Source organism: Copadichromis virginalis, linkage group LG13 (genome assembly GCF_057382275.1).
Source record: "Copadichromis virginalis isolate Kocher_CV1m ecotype Utaka linkage group LG13, C_Virginalis_male_GT1.1, whole genome shotgun sequence".
Lineage (NCBI taxonomy): Eukaryota > Metazoa > Chordata > Actinopteri > Cichliformes > Cichlidae > Copadichromis > Copadichromis virginalis.
In genome coordinates, this window is record NC_140630.1 from 7,929,454 (window position 1) to 7,951,834 (window position 22,381).

The following is a 22,381-nucleotide window of genomic DNA, read 5'->3' on the forward strand; positions in this document are numbered from 1 at the left end:
GTAAGGGATTACTATTCCAAAATCGGTAATTAGATTACCGTTACTTTCCCGTAGGAACGCTGCGTTACTGCGTTACTAAAACCGTGATTTTTTTTGCGAGAATGTCTCATGACAGTGACGTAAGCAAGTGCGACGTTGGTGACAGCAGCTGTGTGCAGATCAACAATGGATAATATATCGAGTGCGGGAGAGAGTATGAGCGTGCAGCGTTTAAAGTGTGGAAGTACTGACCTTACTTTGAGTTTGATTCCATAAAAAGTGACAAAAACATTAGCGTCCATCGTGCGTGGGAAGAAAACTTCTTTTTACAGCGAAAAAAAACCCTAAACTTCCGAGCAAGCACCGAGTAGCTACGACGTGATGGGAAACTCACAGAGACACTCGCGCGGATTCTTCAACTGACCGCAGCACACCTGCACCAGGGTAACCCTCCGCCTACCCTGCTCCTGCTTTACAGGTGAAAATAGAGCAAAAGGACCGCTGAGTCTTTGACTTTATTTATTTTCTGCTGTGTTTTACTTGCATCTGTTTGAAAGAGTGAGTGAAAACACAAAAAATATTTTATTTTATGTGCTGGAATGTGTAGAAAATAGGTTTAAATGTTAAACTAATTTATTCAAGTCAGAGAATGTTGCATATAATTAAATGTTTTGCTTGATGCATAAAGTTAAAAGATTAAAACTGATAAAACAAGTTAAAAAAAGAGACTTTTCCATTTGATTACATTTTGTATGATGGATTATGTAGAAAAAGTAGAATTGGGCTGAAAGCTCTATCACTTTATCACCTCTTCAGGTTGTAAATCGTGTTTTTAAAAAGTAACTAAGTAACTAAGTAACTAAGTAATTAATTATTTTTGAAAATAAGTAATCAGTAAAGTAACGGGATTACTTTTTTGGGGGAGTAATCAGTAATTAGTTACTGATTACTTTTTTCAAGTAACTTGACCAACACTGGTGTTGAATAATATTTTTTATGCTTTGATTATAATTTCAGCTTGGCCTGGGATAAAAAGTGACTGATGCTGCACAATTGACTGAGAGTTACAGAACCCCTGAAGTCCAAAAAGACATTTAAAAAAATATATTATGTGTTCAAATTATTGTCTTGATAAGATAGTTGTCTTATGAGAACAAATTATCTTATTCAAACTGGGGTTGCTGATTCATCAAATAGGAAGTTGCTAAATATTGTTTTTTCTTACTAACAAAATACGTTTGAACACTTGTGTACTGTTTATATCTATAGTTACATTAGATATTGTTTTGTTTTTTACTTTGATGACAGATTTGACTTTTTCATATTATTTTATTTATATATTATTTAATTGCTTTACCCATTATCCTTAGTGTACAAGGACAGTTGAAGGCTACAGAAGACATTAGTGCAAAATATATAAATAGACATCTGTGAACAGATCCTCTCATAGGTTGTCCTCTGTGTCCACATATGGTCTAAAGATCAGTCATTACTGGGCAGAATAAAACAGCTGTCTATAAAGGACATGATCCTCCCATAGTTTTACTGCTGTTCTGACATTGTTTCTACTAAGCTTTCAGTGGAAACAACTTGTATTCACAGTGACAGTCACATCTATTAGTGTGGCAGATATATATAACAAGGTGTCTGCAAACATGGGAAACAACTCTAGTGTTGGTTGTCTCTTGTGTCTAATTGTGTTAGGTTTTAAATATCTCTTTGTGTTCATCTAGCGTTCTGTTAAGGACTCTAAATTACCTTTATTCTGAATAGTGCAATACAAATAAGTTTGACTTGACTTGCCTATGATTATACTTACACTACTGGGCCAGGACTCTTAGTCCTTAAATTATCCTGTAGTCACAACCTGCAGGATATTTTTGAGATAAAGTGTTAATGACTAATTTGCAAACAAATTAAAAGAAAAAATAGGAAAAAGAGTTATGAACTCTATAAGAAAGGCAGTTAAGTTATGAGCCAAAAAAATCAGATCTGCTAATGAGGGAGAAGCAGGATTAACAAAAGCATCTGTTTATAGTTTGTATACAAAAAACTTTTTTTTTTTTGGTAACATCTATTGTTATTATCTAATTTCAGTTGAACGTGACCCAGTACTGCAAACATAAAAATCACCTTTTGGTATTTTAATAATTGCCTGTCAAGCTGTTTGTTTTTGTTTTTGCTTGTTTGTCAGTGAAATTGTGCAAACATGTCATTTGTTTTTCCAAAGGAAACATCATGAGGTAGAGGCCAAATAGAAAAATGCTGGTGCAGTGCCTTATAGCTTTCTTTAACATTTCTGACAGGAAGAAATCATCGTGGGAGGAAGAATTCTTTGATTTTATCTTGTCTTCACCGTATTATGAGCCTCTGTCATGTACGGTGGTAATATGGAGCCCATGAGCTCAGGGCGCAATTATTGTGTACTTGAATTGAAATGTCTTAGTTGCAGCTTTTATTATGCACAGAAAATATTTTAAGCCAGAGATTAAACTCTTTACTCCAAATTAAACATTAAAGAAAGAAGCTGATAAAGCATTTGCATTTAAGGTGCTTGTACTACAAAAAGAAGTTTGTTTAGTGAAATCAGTTTCGGAAGAACTTGCTCAAATTTGCCTGAATGCTTTTTTGTTCTTCTTAATTATGAAATTGTATTTAAAGCATTCAGCAGATGTTTTTGTATAGCTTAGTGCTTCTTGATACTATTTAATTTATTTTATTCCCCTTTGGTGTTCTTTTAGTCTTAACTTTCTTGAGAAAGGTTTAAAGGTATTGTACTGTCAAGGTTTAACCATTTTTTTTTTTTGAAGCTCCAAAAAATATATAATGAGATAGAAAAGTCAACTCTCAATTCCTCTGGTTATTAAGGGTGTTTTTCTTTCCCTCCCCTCTCTCTTTTTCCCTCTGCCCAGGAGCTGGAGGTTGGTCTCCTCTGAGTTCAGACAGATATCAGTGGTTGGAAGTCGACCTGGGTGGGCGGACACGAATCACTGCTGTTGCAACACAAGGCCGCTATGGCAGTTCTGACTGGCAGACAGCCTACCTGCTGATGTTCAGCGACGCAGGGCACAACTGGAAACAGTATCGACAGGAAGGCAGTATAGGGGTGAGTTTGTTGTAATAGCTCAGAGTCATCAGAGTTGGAGGAAAGTGAGCCTGAAGCGTGACTAAAGAAAACAACATTTTCTGAAAAAATCAAGTAAAGGTGTTAATGTATTAAGGTTTCCATCATCTACAATTATGTGAACATTTTGAGCTGTGGAAATAGAGAACAAATCTAAGTCTTCAGGTGTTTGCTATTAATTTACTGCAGAGGGAGAGCATCAAGAGAGATTTAAAATGTGGAAGTCAAACCTCTAGTGTTAAAAAAAGAAAGAAAAAAAAATCAGGATGGTGTTTCATTTATTTAGTGTATTGGTTAAGTCAGGTTTTTTCTAATGCTAATCAGGAGAAGTTGTTTCATCCATCCACTGGTTATATGAAGTGGGAACAGCAGGCTAAGCAGGTTATTCCAGACGTCCTGCTTTCTAGGAATGCTTTCCAGTTCCTCCTGAGGGATCCCAATGTATTCCTCCGCCAGATATATAATCTCTAGAGCAGGTTCTGGGTCTACCTCAGGGTCTGATGGAGGTAAATATCCACAGAAAGACCCTCAAACTACTATAGTGTTCATGACCATTATGTTATTATTTACTGGTTATGAAGTTTTAATACTGTAACTATGAGCTTTATGATCTTTCGCCCTGCTAGCTATACTAACAAGTTGACTGCTAGTGTCACAACTCTAACTCCACATGTTCAACTCAGTAGTGAATCCGAATGCAGGACGCAGGGCGCAGGATCTATTGATTAATATTTGATTATTATTGGCTCCACTCACCACTGTCTTACTTTTTTTTCCCTCTTCCTCTTTTCCTGTCAGTCACAGAAGAATAACTCCTCTTTGTTGTCATTACATTTGCTTAAACAGAATCATGTACACAACTTCGACGGCAGTGAGTGTAGTCGGATGGAGCCCCTTGAGGGAGGTCAAGTCTCTTGTACACGGCCACTGTTGTAGTTTAAAGTTTGTCAGCCCTTGGGGGTCTCCCCACTGACCTGGGGCCCTAACAGTTTCTAGTTTTAACTAGTGGCAAATGGCGCCTCTGGGCACATATGAGACACCCTAATTAAATGCCTGAACCATCTCAGCTGGCTTCTTTTGACCTCTGACTTAACTGCACTGGAGATATTGCCCTGAAGCGGGAAAAAAATAGCATCAATTTGCCGCCCTGTGGGTTAACCACACGCCAAGACAGACACTAAGGTCAGGTGCAATGTGACCCAAGTGGGGTGCAGTGGCAGGGGCCTGGGGAGACTGACCAGCTGAATTGCAGACTGATTTTGGGGGATTTCGATGTGAAGGGAGTTACTGTTGAAAAATATAAAACATACATTATTCATTTTATTGTAAAATATATGCTTTTTAATTTTGTATTATATAAATATGTGTATTTAGTAAGGTGCCAAGCTTGCATTCCCTCTTCTGACCTGACCAAATTTAGGGGAACCAATTCTAAAAAAATCCCCTGCAGTGTTAATTTAGGTGACGCTGCTTTCTCGTCATTGGTGGCAAAGATCCAATGTTGTTTAATCTGCTAATATAACATCAGTCTTCAACACTAATTGGTAGAGTTAAAGGTTGGGTGGCATTTAAAAGTTTTACATATATATATATCAATTTTGCCCTTGAGAATGTTCCATGTTATTTTGTAGAATTGATAAACCAATTTTTCCAGTTGTGGCAAGGACAGAAAAAATTACAAAGATTTTTATATTTTCAGTTAGAACCACGTGGAAAGAAACAGTGCAATGTCATGGCAGTGAAACTGAAGGAGCTAAATGAAATTCAGCTATTGTTACTTTCTTTCTTAAACCTCTGTGTTTTTTCTCCTCTATGTTCTGATGTCTTCTTTGGTGGAAGCAAGACTGAAAAAATTATGTTATTATAACAGCATTAATAATTTAGAAACTGTTAAAAATATATGACCGAGAGTGTGTTCTTAGGTGATCTTGGGCTTACATCCAAATGCATTGTCTTGACTAAAATGCTGGATCTAAAACAGAAATCTGTTGAAAGTAAGCAGCAAAAATATAAAATATCAGAAGTCAGTAAAGCAGATAGCTTTTCAGTCAACTAAATAAAAAGATCACCTTTCCAGGAGTCTGCATTTCATTACTAGTGATAATTTTGCTTGGCCAGAAACTGAATATTAACAACTACCTTCCAGTTTTTTCAAATGTACAAAAGCCAAAGTAATTAGCATCGCATTTTCTGATCACTTTCTAAGATCTAACAACTTTTTGCTTAAACCACACTGTGGCATGAATAAGGCACGGCGGGACCACGGAGCGACGTTCAGAGCCAACTTTATTTGATTCACGTCACACCACACCACCACCAACCCCTGAGTCCCCGTGTTTTAACACGGCGGGCGTGATTGCGGATGCCGTGCAGGTGCGTCCGCACGGCCCCGCAGACCACGCCCCACCACACACACCTAGTGGGTAATGAATCCCAGTCATGCTGATGCTGTGGCAAATAGCTTTATTTTAAAGATTAGGAGAGTTAAGACTTTCACAGCAAGGGTAAAACTAATGTCAGCTTAATACTCCTTCTGAGGGAGAACAAAAAAGACTTCTCACAGCTTAAGAGCTTGTTGATTTCACACACAGCATAAGTCGGTATAAATCTGTGGCATGTCTCAGAAGTCCTTCCAAAGCTCTGCATATTAGTCAACCTAGTTTATCACGGCTTTCAGGGTACAGAGTCGACTGCTGAGCAGCTTCATCAGTCACAATTCCTCCAGGACCTCTTTTTCCTTTAAGCTTAGAGGACTGAGTTTGTAAGGCTGAGTGAAGCGCTCATTCTCCAATTTTCGCTCTCATCGTCTCCTCTTTCATGCTTCGCATCAGCTGTTATGGTATAAAAGAGCAGGTTGTGTTGGGGATGTATATACTGTTCTAATTAAGAAATACAAATTCTTTAAGTGTCAGTAGAGGTAAATTTACTAGATTTGCATAACATATTTTCATTTCCTTCTGATGCTGATTGTCTCTTAAATATTTTTCTGTTAATGTTAGTGGAGCAGATTTGTCCTGGTCTATGTTATGACTCCTGGATGTTCATTGACTTTGTAGGTTTAGTAGTGGTTAAAGTGTTCTGAAGCAGCATTCTGGCACCTTCAGTTCACAAGCAATTAAACCTTATACACAGAATAATACATATTATGATTTAATTAGTTCATTTTTTGTGTGCTGCAGATTGACAGCATGGAGATTTCTTGCCCAGTAATAAGAAAATAATTACATCCCACAGCCCACTTACACCTTCAACACATCCCTTCTGTTTTCTCCTCCCTTGAATTTGTTCATAGTCAAAATGTAAATAAAGTCTTGGCCACAATTTAAATGAAAAAACGTTTCTTTTTTAAGAGGCCGGTCATTTCAAATGAAATTATTCAAGCAGCTCACATATCATCATATGTAAACATGGATGCATTTAGCATTTCTGTGCAGTTTGTCACAAAATGTGTCCTCTATCAAATTCACATTTGTTCTACATATTTGACACTTTGAGTGTCATCAGTGACGTTTAAAAAAATGGAAACTTAAACTATGCATATATTGTCTTGTTCATTTTAAACTACTGTTTGTAAAGCAAGTGATATCTAAACGTGTGTTGCTGAATTATGTTTGGTGCACAGAGGCTGTGGCATTCATGGTCAAATGTTAGGATGTAGATCAAGGGTATTAGATATGAGTCTATATTTAAGGTGATGATGCCTCAAAAAGCAGTGAATATGAGCTGATCACAACCAGCTGAAAAACCTACTGCTGCTCACAAAACAAGTTATTATGAAAGAAGTATTTGCTCCCTTTGGATCATCATACATATGTTAATGTAAGATAAAGATAACCTGAGTAATAATTTACTATTATTATTATCTAACCAAACCTACCTGGCACTTCAAACAAGGTCAAGAAGTCCAATGCAGTGATTTGAATTAGCGGCTAACCTCATGCTCCACACCCTCCTGTCAGAGCCTCGAGCAAGTGGGGACTGAATGGTTTGTTTAAGGGCTTTCCAGCTGGGCAGATGTCCTCCATGTGAAGGACGTTGCTCACTGAGCCATCCTTTATTTCCGCGCAGAGCTACAATTCTGCTGTTTAGGTTGAGTTTACAGTATTTGCATATTAATTAAAAATAATGATCAGAATAGGTACACAAAGTAACCTTTCAAGTGAAACATTTTAATTGAAAAGCACCAAGAGAGGGAATATTAAGAAAAAGCATAAGCACTTGTATTTTAGGAAAACAGACTAGGTTCTGCAATTTATGATGGAAGTCATTTACTTATTAAAAGTCTTTTACTTATGTCCCTGTTGGGTTCTGGGAGGGAGAAGAAAAGAAAAACAGTCAGCTAAAGGTTTAAAACGTACATAGAGGAATTTTAATGCATCACGTTAAGTCCAAGTTGAAGCTGAAACGCTAAAACAAAATGCAGACAGGCTGTTTTAGGATTGCAGAAGTTAATAAATGTTATTCTCCACGGACCACATGTTTACCAAAGCATTTAACGCACATAAAACTACAACTACTGCTTCACAAATCTAATTTTCTACCTGATTGAGAAACCATTCACCAGAAACCTGGCCCTATCTCAACAATATTCCCTCTATTAGGAGAAAAATCAAACACATCACTTCTCACAGATACCTTGGGGATAGTAGTTCAGCTTCAATGAAGAGATGAAATGTTCATTTTCTGTAAGAATCCTACTACAATAAATGTCCACAGGAGGAAATTTTAGTTATCTTTGTAGTGTCTCACAAACAAAAGATGAGTCGACTGATGCATGAATGCAAATTCACAAAACCAGCTAACTGTGATTTTATGTCTTTGTTTGTTTTCTTTAAGGCATTTGCAGGTAACAGTAATGCAGACAGTGTGGTTCAGCATAAGCTACAGCACCAAGTGATCGCTCGCTACGTCCGCCTGATTCCTCTCAACTGGAATCCAAATGGTCGGATTGGACTCAGACTGGAAACCTATGGATGTCCTTACAGTCAGTTTTTGTTTTTCAGTACTTGTTTCTCTACACTTACAGACATTAACTGAAAGCATGACAGTAGATTAGACACTTAATTTTGTTTTTGCGTCTTGAAAAAATTATATAACACTTTGTATTTACTGTATATTCCTATTTGTGTGACTTTGAAGCATATTTTGGGGGTAAAATACCAAAATGGTTTTTTTTCAGTGTCTCTTTTCATTTTTTTTTTTGTTATGCTTAGCATCTAATAGGGACAGGTTTGCATCATCTAGCCTTGTGAGAGGGTTGGACATCAATGCATTTGCTAACCAATTCTTAGAATTAAACAATAAATTTCATTTCTTTTACCTTTGGAACCTTACCAAAGATTTCTTTCCTCAAAAGGCGTAAATAAAACAATGTGTACATAAAACAGGGGATGTAAATGTACCTTGGGGGTTGGTGAAGAGGCGGCAGATCAATGCTGATTACAGTAGAAATGAGCCACAGGTGAAACAGACAGTAGGAGCTCACCAAACACCTGCTCAGAGGAAGTGTTGATGGAGAGGGTTAGGGCGGAGCTATGGCCATGCTGGTTCAGCACGGTGTGAAAATATAACCTTGCAGCTTTACTGTTAATGGTGTTGATGCTAATGGGTTTAATTAGACTTTGACATGTTGCTGGCAGCGCGCAAACGTTTTGTGACTTTTCCGCACAACTCTGTAACTCTGTAACTGTATGTGATCTCCCACTTTGTAAATAAAAAAACAAAAGTCTTTCAGATCCCCAAAGATTTACCCCACATAAGGGCATCTTATATGAGTTCATTTTATTTACTTATTAAAATCTTATATGATTAAGGAATTTAAATTAATTTTTCAGTTTTTTTTTTTTTTTTTACCTGCACTAACTTCAGTGTACACACTTTGGTAACAGTGGTAGAAAAGAAGATTTATGTAAAGCATATAATATACCAGCCCTGACAGACAAACTTTTGAACAATTTCAAGGCATATTTTTTTTCTGGTGCTTTCAGCCTTTCTGTCACTTGTAGAAGTTCAAATGCATTGGATCCAATAACTCATGTGTCTGAGTTGGCGTTTCTAATTTGACACTTCAATAGAGACACTGTAGGCTAGAGATTTGTGTTCTTAAGCAACACTTTCACCATTAGTGTATAATTTTCTTCAGAGTGACATGAAAGCTGCACAGTGGTCATTAATCTGCTTTCTATAGTCAGACATCATTTGAATATTAGCTTCTCTTCTTCTTTTATTGATGCTTAAATATTAATATGCCTTTGGGAAGCGTTTACTGTAATATTTTATATGTATATGAACACTGCAGGTAGAAGATGAAGAATCCAGAATGTATGTTTTGCAACAGAAAATTGCAAAATGTGCAGCATATCAGATGGGATTTCTGGAAAGCAGGGTTGCATAATTAAATATTTAATGAGTGTAATGAATTATAACAATTACAAGCATCTGAGTCCAGGGTAATGATTTTGTGTGTGTGTGTGTGTGTCTTTTTAAAGATTCTGACGTGTTGAGTTTCAATGGCCAAAGCAGCCTCATCTACAGGTTGACTCCCAGGCCGAGGCAGATGTCCAGTGAGAGCATCAGCCTGAAGTTTAAAACCCTGAAGAACTCTGGGATACTGCTTCATGCAGAGGGACAGAACGGGCACAGCCTCACCTTGGAGTTAGAAAAAGGAAAACTTCAATTGCTCATCAGAAAAGGTACAAATCTGAGGTTTTTATTTATGCAGTGTGGAAACTGCCTGTGCTGCTGTTTTTATTGAACAAACTAAAAGAACTAACAAACAATTTGTTGGTGAATTACTAGTAGCTATAAAATGAAAGTTGTGTTGACATTGCAGCATTTTCTGGTGGATGTATTTCTTGAACGTTGCTTGGTCATCATTGTTATTAGACAGAGGGGTTTGTGTATATGCATAATCTTACACCTGTTAACTCTTAGATGAAAAGAGCAAAGACTTCCCAATAATAATAATAATATAAAAACATGAAAACAAATTTCACTACAAGGGAAACCTCACTTTCAAGGTCAGGGCTTATCATTCAAGGTCTAGAATTCTGGCCCACTCAACTTTACAGCACTCCTTGAAGTTTGTGGATTTTCATTTATGCATAGCTCTCTTAAGTTCTCACCACAGCATTTCAGTTGGATTGATGTCTGACTTTGACTAGACCATTGAAACACCTTGATTCATTTTCTGGGAGATCCCTTTCTTCTGCAGAAGTGAGTGGGCCTTAACGCCCACTCACTTCCTGGGCCAATTGATCTTAGTAAATCACATGATAGGGTAGTTGATAGGGTAGGCTAGCTTTCACAGTGTGTTCACCCAAAACTAGGGATGGGTATCGTTTAGGTTTTATCCGATACCGGAGCCAAACTGGTACTTTTGAAACGGTGCCTGTGCTTAAACGGTGCTCGAACCGGTGCTTATGGAATGGAGAACACAAAATTGGTCCAAAAACCTCTCATGTTCAGCTGTTTTCCACTTTTTCTTTGGTCATTTTAGCCTTTTTGGCCAGGGTGACGGGAGTATCTGCCATCAAACAAGAAGACAGCTGCATGTAACTATGACGGTGTTTGCTAGTTCACCTTACATGCATTAATTTAATAACGTGGTTAGCCTACTCAACGTAAATTACACATGAACAACATTAAGCCACTCACCCAGAGAAGAACGGCTGCTGCTGCCATCATCATCCGTCATCATTTCTGCTACACTGGCAGGGCTAGGGGCCAGGACTCTCCTCTTTGGGTTCTTGGGGAATGTTGCTAACTCCGGGACTGATAACAGGCACCACACCCGCAGTAGATGTGCTGCTAAGTGTGAGGTCTTGCAGCAAGCTATCAAATACGTGCATTTCTCGGCTTTTAAAAAAACACTATGCGTTGCCGGGTGTTTCATCAGATTCGAGGTGTTACCTCCTTTGCACAGTATCAGCTTAAAGCACTTGTTGCAGGCTGCTGATTTTGTATCTTTTACTGTGAAGTACAGCCAGACTTTTGACCGCTTTGCCTTGGGCATTTTTAATCTGTAGCTCTGCTCTAAAAGAACGTACGTACCTGGGTCTGCCTACTATCCTTGGAAAGGGAAAATGATTGGCTCGAATCAAAAGTGTATGACATCTCAGGGAAAAAAAGCACCAAAATAAAGCACTGAAATGTGCGCTGCTTTTCGGTCTGGTTACTACCGTTTATGTCAGAACACCGGATACCCATCCCTAGCCGAGACCTTGGCTGATTGTGACCCGCACCCGTTTTCACACCTTGGCTCATGTGATTAGGTAGAGGATCAACAAGGGGTCCATGACCCATTCTGTTATAGATTTGCTAATGTGCTTGGGCTATTGTCCTGTTTCATGACCCAGTATCATTCAAGCTTTGTCTGGCAAATAAGAGATGGAATCATGTTTGAGTCTAGAGTACTTTGATACTCAGAAGAGTTCATGGTCGACTCAATGACAGAAAGAAGCCCAGTTGGTATAAGGTGCTGATATGCTGTGTTTGGTTTTCACCAAACCATACTTGTTCAGTCTTTTTCTAATTGCAGTGTTATGCTAACTTTAGAGTCTGAGATGTAGTTTGTCTTGCAGTTTATCTGAAGCATTGCATTTTCTGACTTTGAGGTGAATTTGCTAGGACATCCACTCCTGAGAAGATTTTGGCATTGTGTAGTAACACACACCTGAATGCCAAAACCTCTGCTTTTATGGAGGTGATGATGTCACATCTGATGATGATCACTTAGGTGGGCTAGATTAGTAGCACCTGGCTGCTACCTACCCTCCTGATTCCTCTGGAAGCAACAAGGTTGTTTTTTCCATTATTGCACAGAGTCATGAGAAAACTTTCTTTTTCACAATATTTTATTCCATCACACTGCTATTTCAAAGAAGTTTGCTATGTTAGATAATATTAAAAGAACTGTAAAATATATATATATATAGTTTTTAAAGAAAAACTCAAGTAAGAACCAGCTGCCACAAGATAACCTTTCAATGGTTTATTTTATTGGTTTTTCATTTGGTTGGCAAACGTGCCAGCTTTATTAATGTTATCCCAGAGATTTTATGGTGGAGAAGAACACATTTATCTATGGTTTATGCTTCTTCAGTTCATCACTACAGGATATGCTGAATTTACATTTACCACGTGTAGTACAGTAATATTTCATAAAAGATCTTCCTTCAAGTAATTCTCTGGTTTTAATTAAACGTCTAACCTTTATACTTCTGCTGCGCTTCGTTTAATTTATTTCACTAAACAGGATATTCATTTTACTTTTATGTGGATAAAATGAAAATATCCTAGATCCTATCTGGGTTCAGTATGTCATCATAGGGACTTATTATTATTATTGTCACTCTCCAATCTCGGTTATGCCTCAATTAAAAACAAAAATCCACTCTGTCCATATTTGATTGGCTAGCTGACTTTTTGGGCATGTTTTCTCTCTGGTATTTTACTTTTTGTCATTCCACTCCCTATTTTATTGGCTGCTGTGGTTGGGTTTATCTCTGCCCCTCTGCCCTCTGCACTCAGTCTCTTCTTCTGCCTTAACAGTTCTGCATTAGTAATTTATCACCATCCTTTGAATATGTCATTCCAGTTCTCTGCTTGCCTTTCTTTTTATGTTTTGTTTTGAAATTGAGTCATTTACCTTCCATTAACTGTGGGACTGTGCTTATTTGTCCTATTCTCTCTCATTATTTTCCCACCTACTTGCCCCCTTCTTCCTATATATGTGCAACCTGAAAGCAATACTTTCAGGTTGCATATACAACTAACAACTTAAAAATATACATTTCTGTGAAATTCGTAGTAAAGTTCCAAAACATAGGGGGTGAGAGGCAACACATTATTCCACTTGAATTACACTGGTCTCAAAGTTATGCTGACCCATGAGACCTGACTGAAATGTCTAATTTACAACTGTAGTTCCTGATTGTACTGCAGCGAAAACAAATTCCTCAGCTTGAACATGATCAACACAGATTGCTTAAATTTGTTGAAGGTTTTTAAAGAACTGTGTGATAATAGATTTATGTTTTTTCACTTTTTGGACATGCAAGCTTGAATGAGTTCACTCAAAAACATTTTTGGCCATGACAAAAATGTCACTGTTGGAATGGCGACAGTAAGGTTAATTTTGTAACACGATCTTTTCTCTTTTTTTCCTTTTAGCTGCTACACAGATATGAGACTTTGTCGTGAGTTTCTGGTGGAAGTTGTTGTCTGAAGCAGCTCTCTGTGATTTGTGTTTGAATTTTGGCCTAAAGCAAATTTTATTGCTGAATGTGTTTTTCTTTAGAGAGCATATGAATAAACATCAGTTCATCCAGAATCCATCCTCGATCTGTGGGTTTGTTCCAAGATGCTGAAAAGAATAAATGCAAAAGGCATGCAGCCCACTGAGATAATCACTATGAAAACATTCAAAAATCAGGTTGAAGTTGACTGAGATGACAGAGCTTTTTGAACGCTGACCTCTTGATCATGACAGCATTTGAAAATCAGGTTTTTTTTACACCAGCCAAAGATCAACCTTGGATCAAACCTTGAGTTAATGTAAAAAAAAACTGACAGGAGATTCTTCAAAACACTTCACAGGTAAAGAGAAGAAAGGACAGTGTAGCTTAACTTTCACACATGGCTGAAACATGCATTTTTGGATGTCCCTCTTTTTCTGCACATATTCACAGAACTGCATGGATAGAGCTGGCCGTGCTATGTCTGATCAGTTTTGTTGGCCCAGTGAATCACTCTGTGATAATTCAGCCCTTTGTCATTCTGTGCACTTCTTTAAAAGTTTAACTTTCCAAATTACAGCAAAGGTAATAACTGACTGATTTGCACCTGTACCAGCATTAGATTGAGAGTTTTATTTGCCCACGTTCACAGTGCAGCCTTCAGCAGTATTTAACAGACGATGCTTAGCTCTCGAGCCCAGTTTGAATAAATACGCTGGCTCATTAAAATTCATGTGTTCTTTCCAGAAGCAAACCATTTCATGGTTACTATACATTCATCAAATTCTTGGATTATAGTTCTCAGGGTCATACCTATTTGAGCTTGTAATTAAGCTGAGTTCTCTTTTATTTTGGCTTTTGATTATTTAGTGAAAGCAAATCTGCCAGCAGTCATTGTTCACTGATCTTGTGCCCTCTGGTCAAGTGTTTTTGTTAGGTGAAGAATGAAGACAGTGCTGCTTAAAAAATGTAGCACTTTTCTCTTGTAAAATAAAGAAGCTGCCTACCAGGTATAAGATATAAATATATACATATATATCATGGAAATATTGGAAGTTTTCTACATGTAAAAATAATCCCTTAGGAGACAGGTATAAAATATAAATGCCTTTTTTGCAGAAATATGTAATATCAAGAAAATGACAGATGAGCAGACAACATCCCCAGAGTTTTCGCTATAGCTCCTACAAACACACTGTAGATATTTGCAGTAATAACAAGGAAAGCTCTACTTAAGGCCCTTTTTTCAGGCACCACAGGAGAGGGGGAAAAAACTCCAAAAGGGACTCCTTCAGGCTTCCCCAAAATAGTGAGGTTCCACTAAACAGAGGGGTCATGTCCCAAGGCCAGTAACTGTACACAACAGTATGCATTTAGAGTTGTTGATAAAGTGTGTCTCTTTTACTCACGCTCATTTGCACAAACAGAGTACAGTTCATTTACTGTCCATGTAGGCACACATGACAAATCAAAATGACAAACTGAGGAGTCTTAGGCGGCACATCAGAATGCCGAACATGTCAAAAGTGACTGGTCGTATTTTACTCCCAACAGGCAGCTGGGAATCGCCTGCATTATTATGAGCACTCAGAGCTTTTTATAGCACATGATGAATTATTACAGGTGTAAAATATTTAAATATTTCTTGTCATTTAGTGGCTGTTCTTCTCGACCCTGCTGTTGGATGCAGGTGATGACTCATTCTGCCAGCTCAGCTGTCACAGTGAATGGTGGGCTGCATGTCATGTTCAATACCGTCTTACAATATTGACTTACCTTGTTATTCTGCTCTGCCTGTATTGACTGATGCGAAGGCGTTGCAGGTTTACTCAGTCTTACGGGGTTGCAAATAAGCTGCTTAGCTTTCATCCAAGAAGCAACATGCTCATGTCAGAAGGAGCCGACTGTGTTTAATTTTACAGCCCACAGCTGAATCATTTCAGTGACACAGAGGCTATGTTTGACTCACAACTGTAAACTGATTAGCTGTAAGCCCTGTGAGACTTGGATGGTCTTGAGTTTGGAGCAGGCCCAAATGTTTTTGGATTTGCTTGCTATGTTTAAAAACTACTGAATATGATCTTCTGGATATTCCATATTGCTTATGCTCCAAAGGAGCCAATTCTTTAACAATGTAACAACTCGGGTACATGTCCACTTGCTTTACTTTTTGATGCATCTCAGAAACAATCCAGCAGTAGAGTAGTTGTACTGTAAATTCTTCATATCGACTTGATTTGCTATGTTTCTTGCTTCCGTTTTGTTTTAAACTGTAATTCCTTCTTTTTTGCTTACTTTTTTTTTTGCTTGCTTGAGAAACTTTTGCTCCTGGAGCAGCAGCTTGTGTTGTGAGCACATTTAGAGGTTGTTCATTATGCTTGTGTTGACTGATTGTGCACACCGTCTCAATCATTTACTCTAAATAGAATAAAATGAAAACACTGAAACAATTATATCAGTCTGTCATCTATCAGTGCCTTCTAACAAAATTAGATTTAGAGCTGCAGCGAAGTGCTGAAATGCAGAAGTAGACAGCAGATTATGAGGAGGTATTGCCCTGGGTAGCTGTCTGAAATGATTTAAAACAAGGACCTATGTGAAAATTAAAACAGCTTTGAGGAACTTTTCACAGTAAAAAAAATCTTTTTTATTCTGAGGGCATACTCTAAATTAAGATGATGTCATACTGGGAAATTTCCAAAAGTCCATCAGATACTTATACAACAAATATTCCAGAGAAGGATTTTCTGGACAGGAAAAAGCTTTTACGGTGGGATAAAAAATTCAAGAGTTTCACATTGTTTTGCTTATCTTCGTGGCCTGTTTCGAATAATTTAAAGATGTCATGTGAACTTTTCTGGTAAATAAAAATTATGTATACATTCAACAAATGTGCTGAATGCATTTCCTTCCTCATAAAACATTTTTAAAGTTGACTTCTTGCACAATTTGAACTTGTATTGAATTGTTTACCTCCATGTTCTTTTTTTCCCCAAACCTCTCTCTTGCTTTCGGTGCCATAATGATGTAATAATTATAATAAATGTATTTGTCTCTTTGGCACCTGTTGCCAGCTGTTTAACACTGGAATATTGTGAAACCATTGGTATGAAGGTGTATTGCATCACTGGTATGTGTGTGCATGAGAGAAGAATAATGTGGACTCAGCTGGCACGAGAGATGGTGGTTTTTTTATTAATATTTCCAGTCATCTGTTGTCAGGTTTTGGTGAGCACGCGTGGAGTGTAGCCTCAGTTTTATGTTCTAAACTGACTGGAGTGGCATCCAGTGTGGTCTTTTTCTGCTTAAGCCAATCTGCTTCAAGGATTTATGTGTTGTGTGTTCAGAGATGCTCTTCTGCATTCCCTGCTTTTAGAATAATCCTTTAATTGTCCCACAAGGGGAAATTTGGATGTAACAGCAGCAAGAAAGACACATATACAAACAAGTAGTACACAAGACACAGAACAGAAACATACACAATTTTTACATATTTACATCAAGGACAATGGTTATCAAAAACAGATTAAATACAGATAAGAGGCAAACCCTGGTTATAGTGTGAATCGGTTGATAAAATAGTGCACGTTACAGCGCTGATGTAAACATCTATGTTTTTTGGGAGCAGTTTTGATTGTACAGTCTGACAGCTGCAGGGAGGAAGGACCTGCGGAAACGCTCCTTCATGCATCGAGGATGCAGCAGTCTGTCACTGAAGGAGCTCTGCAGTTCAGCAACATTTACATGCATGGGGTGGGAGACTCTGTCCATCAAAGATGTTATTTTGGCCAGTGGGTCCAGGGTGCATCCCAGAACAGAGCTGGCCTTCCCAATGAGTTTATCCAACCTCTTCCTCTCAGCTGCCACTAAACTGCTGCTCCAACATACAACGCTGTAAAAATGACAAATGCCACCACAGAGTCATAGAAGGTCTTTAAAAGTGCTCCCTGGACTCCAAATGACCTCAGCCTCCTCAGCAGGTAGAGTCTGCTCTGACCCTTCCTGTAAAGAGCATCAGTGTTGTGGCTCCAGTCTAGCTTATTATTCAGGTGAACACCCAGGTACCTATACGAGTCCACTATCTCAATGTCCACTCCCTGGATGTTCACCGGTGTCAGTATGGTGGGTCTGCGTCTCCGGAAATCCACCACCAGCTCCTTGGTTTTCCCAGCATTGATCAGCAGGTGGTTCTGCTGGCACCAGTCCACAAAGTCCAGAGTCCACTGTCTGTACTCTGAGTCATCCTCACCTGTGATGAAGCCGACTATGGCAGAGTTGTCAGAGAACGTCTGTAGGTGGCAGCGTGGGGAGTTGATGGAGAAGTCTGCAGTGTAGAGGGTGAAGAGGAATGTTGTCCCTCTGATGTTGTCCTGTTTTGGTTATTTGAGTTGCCTTCCTATGAGCTCGAAGCGGTTTATCCATTCTCCCGTGACCTCTGGCATCAACAAGGCATTTGTTGTTGATTCTTTGTAAACCCTAGAGATGGTTCTGCAGACAAATCCCAGTAGTTCAGCAGTTTCTGAAATACTCAAACCAGCCTGCCTGGGATAGTGTGACAATACCACATTCAAACTCACCTAAATCATCTTCTCCACTGTGATGCTCATTGTGAGCTTGACCAGGTTGTTTTAACTATGTCTACATGATTACATTCATAGAGTTACTGCCATGTGATTTGGTGTAATGAGCAGCTGAACCAGGTGTAAAGTGGCTTGTGAGTGAATATTTTACCCAAAACATAGAAGTTATTAGTATAGTAAAAAGAAAAAAAAACAGTTGTCAGTAGACTACACCTTTGCTCAGTTTCCCTGTTTCTCTTCATCCTTGTGCAGTGCAGACATCAGTCTGCTGATCAGTGATGACTACTCCCATCTCTTTCTCAGGTCTCTCCCTCTTTTGTGCCAACTATCTGTTTGACAGATCAATTATGATTGATGACAGAACACAGTGAACTTGGCCCCAGTCTGTCTCCCTTTCTCATTCACTCATTCTTTCTTTCCCCACACAGACAAAGTAGTCTCCTTTCAAACAATATCTAATTCATATTTAATGACAGAGTGCATTTAGCTCCCCCATCACTCAGTGAAAGTGCTTCACTCTGCTGACACTTTAGGGAGTAGAAAGAATCAGAAGCATTTCACTGGTCATTTTTTTTATACCCATCTACCTCTCTTTCTCTTTTTCTCTACCCCATTTAGTGTTAATTACTGAATGTTTCGCCATCTGCGTTTTCTGGTTCTTTCTGAAATGTAGACCTAGCCTTAGTTTTGTTTCCAAGATATAAACCCCAGCAGAAAACTGTGACACCGTGGCACCACTTCAGAGACCTAGAAAACAGCGGGGAGTTCAAGTTGATGAGAAATTTGAAACTTCATTTCCAGAGAGGAGGAGGAGGAGAAGCGATAGCTTCTGCTGTGCAGTTAGAAATAAATATGTCAGAGTCAAATTCTTTCACTGCAGAAATCATTTGGAGGAAAACAGAATTAAAATAAACAGTTTCTACATGGAAAAGATCCTGACAGCCTGCAGAAAGAAAAGTCAGTGATGTAATACTTATCGCCATTGGTAAAGAAAAAGGTTTTAAGATTCAACTGTTCTCTCTTTTAACCACTGTTACTACATGATCATGTCATTCTTCGTCTTCCTCCCACGCGCCAGGAAAAAGTTTGTCTCCTGACAGCCGGTATCTTGTGACTCTGGGCAGCCTGCTAGACGACCAGCACTGGCATCACGTTGCAGTGGAGCATCACAGCAATCACCTCAAGCTCACAGTGGACAAAAGCACAGAGTGGGTGCACATCTCACCAACATTTGCACATTGGGACCATGATCAGGTCTGTATTTGAGGATAGGATGACAACTCGTGAAAAGACAGATGGCAGAAAGACACCCACCTCGCAGCTGCAGACATTTTATTGTATCTGCTTGTTTGTGTACTCTGTCTCCTGTACAGATGATACTGGGAGCACAGCAGGGCTTCAGCTATACGTCATTCTATGGCTGTCTGGAAAACCCAGTTTACAATGGCCTGAACCTGGTAGACCTCGCTAAACAAAAAGACCAGCGGGTTACAGTGAAGGTAAACTTGCTCATAGTGTGCTGCTGAAAAAGCTATTTTGTGTATCTTTCACAATGTGTAGACAGGAGTCAAAGTAGAACTACCTAGTTATAAGTAAAAGTACTTGATTTAAACAATAAACAGATAAATAATTCTTAAAGGGGCCGATGTAAAAATAATGTCACAATATTCATGTATTTAAATGCATGTAAAAATGTGATTAGGAATTAATTTAGTTTTAAAAAGTTCAGTATAGTTCAATGTATCTCTCTGCATATTAAATATTTTCTGTCAGGCCTCTATTATGATAAAAATGGCACCTCAGACCAACATCTAGTCAATCTAAACTCCAGGTAAGTTCTGTCCTCTTGATGTCTGCCTGGAGGTCTCTGTCCAGGTGTTTCTTGACTGTCCTTTCTTTCTCTTTCCTTCATTGCATGTTAGAGCTTCTCTGGTGATGCTTGGTGATGATTTTATGATGACCTCACCTGGCCAGCTGCTTTTGAATCTCACACCGTGAGATTAAAACTTCCAGATGTTGATACACTGATAGCTTTTGAGTCTCTCTCCTTCTGTGAGGGGAGTATCATCTTCCAACTTGCCAGTCCTGTTTGGCTGGATGGCATCCACCTCCTAGACTCATTACTAGCAGAGTGATCTTACATTTATGTCTATGCTTTACACATATTGACAGCATGGGCACATATTGTATCTCATTTTTCTTGTCCTGTTTTTTAGAGGAAAGTTTGACTTTCTTCTTTTTTCTCATTAATTCTGGAGGCCCTTCTGCAATCTACACAAATCTCTAACTATTCATAATGTGGAATATTTGTTTATAATGAGCATGGATGCTGAAACTGACTAAAAACACACTTTGTAGAGACAATTTTAATGGATGTTGAAATGATGAAGTCGGGTAAAAAACAAATATTTTAGTAAAAATGGTGGAAAACTACAAATGCAACACATAAGAGAACATACTGGCATTTATATAGTGTCGTTCAAGTCTTTAGTGGACCACTCAAAGTACTTATGCCTGCAGGTCACAAAGTGCCTCATCACATATATTTATGCAGCACTTTACTTGTTTTATTTACCTTGCGTCCACATCTGCAGTCAATTTAAATTCACCAATTAATCTTGTTTGCTTGTGTGTGTGTGTTTGTGCACATAAAAATGTATGCGTGGCTTTTAGATCTCATCAAGCTACAGCAATATGTACAAGAAAACTGACCATCTTTAGCTTTCACCTCTTCAGTCTGCATTACTCTATATTGCTTTGACTACCCCACAAAGAGCTTTTAGATTTGATCAAGTGTCAGTGTGCTCTGTGCTGAACTGAAAATAGAAACCCAGTATTCCCACTAGAGGACACGGAATGGAACGTATCACTGTTGCTGCCCCAGCGGTGGATTTACTGCAATTACCACTTCTCGAAGCCTGCTTCTCACTCTCTCGCTATCTGTTTTTGCCTCTCCAAACTTCTGCTCCCTGGTGTGACCTTAGAAATCTTTTGGCTGACATTGGTCTTCACTAAGATCTGTGCTTATATTAAGCCTGACTATAATCATCATGGTAATGCTCCTATGCTTTTTAAAGGAGAATTGCTGATGACATCTTTGTGTATTTGGGTAGCACCAGACAGCCTTGGAACTAATTTATATTCAGACATGATTGTTTTCTATACTCATTCCTCTCTATTCATATATTTTCCTGTCTCCTCTTCTCTTTTCCATCTGTCTCAGGGCAATGTGACCTTTTCATGTTCTGAACCCGTTTTTGTTGCCATGACGTTCACCGGCCCCCAGAGTTTCCTTCGGTTGCCAAGGATAGCTCAATCTTCACTGGGTATCTCAGTGGGGCTTCAGTTTCGGACATGGAACAAGGCCGGGCTGCTCCTGACCTTTGAACTCCCAAATCGAGAAGGCAGAGTCTGGCTTTACCTGAGCAAAGCCAGAGCACATTTACAGATCCACAAGTCTGGCAGGGCACCCCTGGAGCTCAACGCAGGTCAGTCTGACAACTCAAAATCATGTTAAACTCTTTCTCGGGTGCCTCCATCCTGCCTGCACTTACTAACTGGACTAATTTAAAGCCGTGATGTAAAAAAGGAGCTTAATGTTAGAAATTCAGTATCAAAAATCATGATAAAAATTTTCTGTTTTGAGCCCAAAACACTGGAAGGCAGCAAGCTGATATCATCTAAACATCCAAATTTACTTATCAAGATACAAAATCCTGACCAACTCCAGAAAGACATTTTTGTGGTTAAAACTGACTCCCAAACATCAGATGTCCAAAGTGAACCATAATAAGTCTGTAGTATGAAGTCTGTTTGATGGCTGAGTGTTCAAATGTGAGAATTACACAGGTATTTTTTAGGTATTCTTCTTTTTGTATGCTTGCATGATTTTTCCAAGTGTCACCATTTCCTAATAGAAACTACTTCCAGGAGTGATAATAGAACTGAATGAAACTATGTCCTGTTATAGGCTGTGTGGCATTTGAGAAAGTGCAAATTATTCTTCAAGCATTGTTGGGAGTTCTTATGTTAAAGTAGTTGTAATATCACACACTTAGACATTCCTGAGCAAGAACCATCTTCTATTTTTTCCATTTTCAACAAATTATAATTGAAACATGATATCAACATAAAAACACTTAGACATATATGTGTGGCTCTTCAGGTTCAGCTCTGAATGATGGTCAGTGGCACTCTGTGGACTTGATATCAGGAGGAGGACGTCTGACCATCACAGTGGATGGTGATGAAGGAGCCAGTGCTCACGCGAGCCCCTCATTTTTAATTACCACAGGAGGTCATATATTCTTTGGTGGTAAGCGAGAAATGAACGATAAAACACATGCATCATTATTCATCTTTGTCTATATAATCTAATCTTGCATCGCAGCGCATTCAGTTTAGTTTTATTTATATAGCGCCAAATCACAACAACTTCTTTATATTGCAAGTTAGAGACC

At 38.6% G+C, this 22,381-nt stretch overlaps 2 protein-coding genes across 9 annotated transcripts in view; one reads left to right on the forward strand and one right to left on the reverse strand.

Moving 5' to 3' along the window:
• LOC146695175 (uncharacterized) overlaps positions 1-548 on the reverse strand; it is a 38,780-nt gene extending 38,232 nt beyond the window's left edge. For all 8 annotated transcript variants that reach the window (XM_085477093.1, XM_085477097.1, XM_085477095.1 and 5 more), the window contains exon 1: positions 232-548. The gene's annotated coding sequence lies outside the window, so the exon portion shown is untranslated. The remainder of the gene's footprint in view (positions 1-231) is intronic.
• LOC146695176 (contactin-associated protein-like 4) overlaps positions 1-22,381 on the forward strand; it is an 89,304-nt gene that overhangs the window by 33,809 nt on the left and 33,114 nt on the right. Inside the window, exons 3-9 of the mRNA XM_085477092.1 lie at positions 2,892-3,085; positions 7,940-8,087; positions 9,592-9,795; positions 19,000-19,175; positions 19,295-19,420; positions 21,145-21,409; positions 22,087-22,236. Coding sequence (XP_085333218.1) covers positions 2,892-3,085; positions 7,940-8,087; positions 9,592-9,795; positions 19,000-19,175; positions 19,295-19,420; positions 21,145-21,409; positions 22,087-22,236 — 1,263 coding nt within the window. The remainder of the gene's footprint in view (positions 1-2,891; positions 3,086-7,939; positions 8,088-9,591; positions 9,796-18,999; positions 19,176-19,294; positions 19,421-21,144; positions 21,410-22,086; positions 22,237-22,381) is intronic.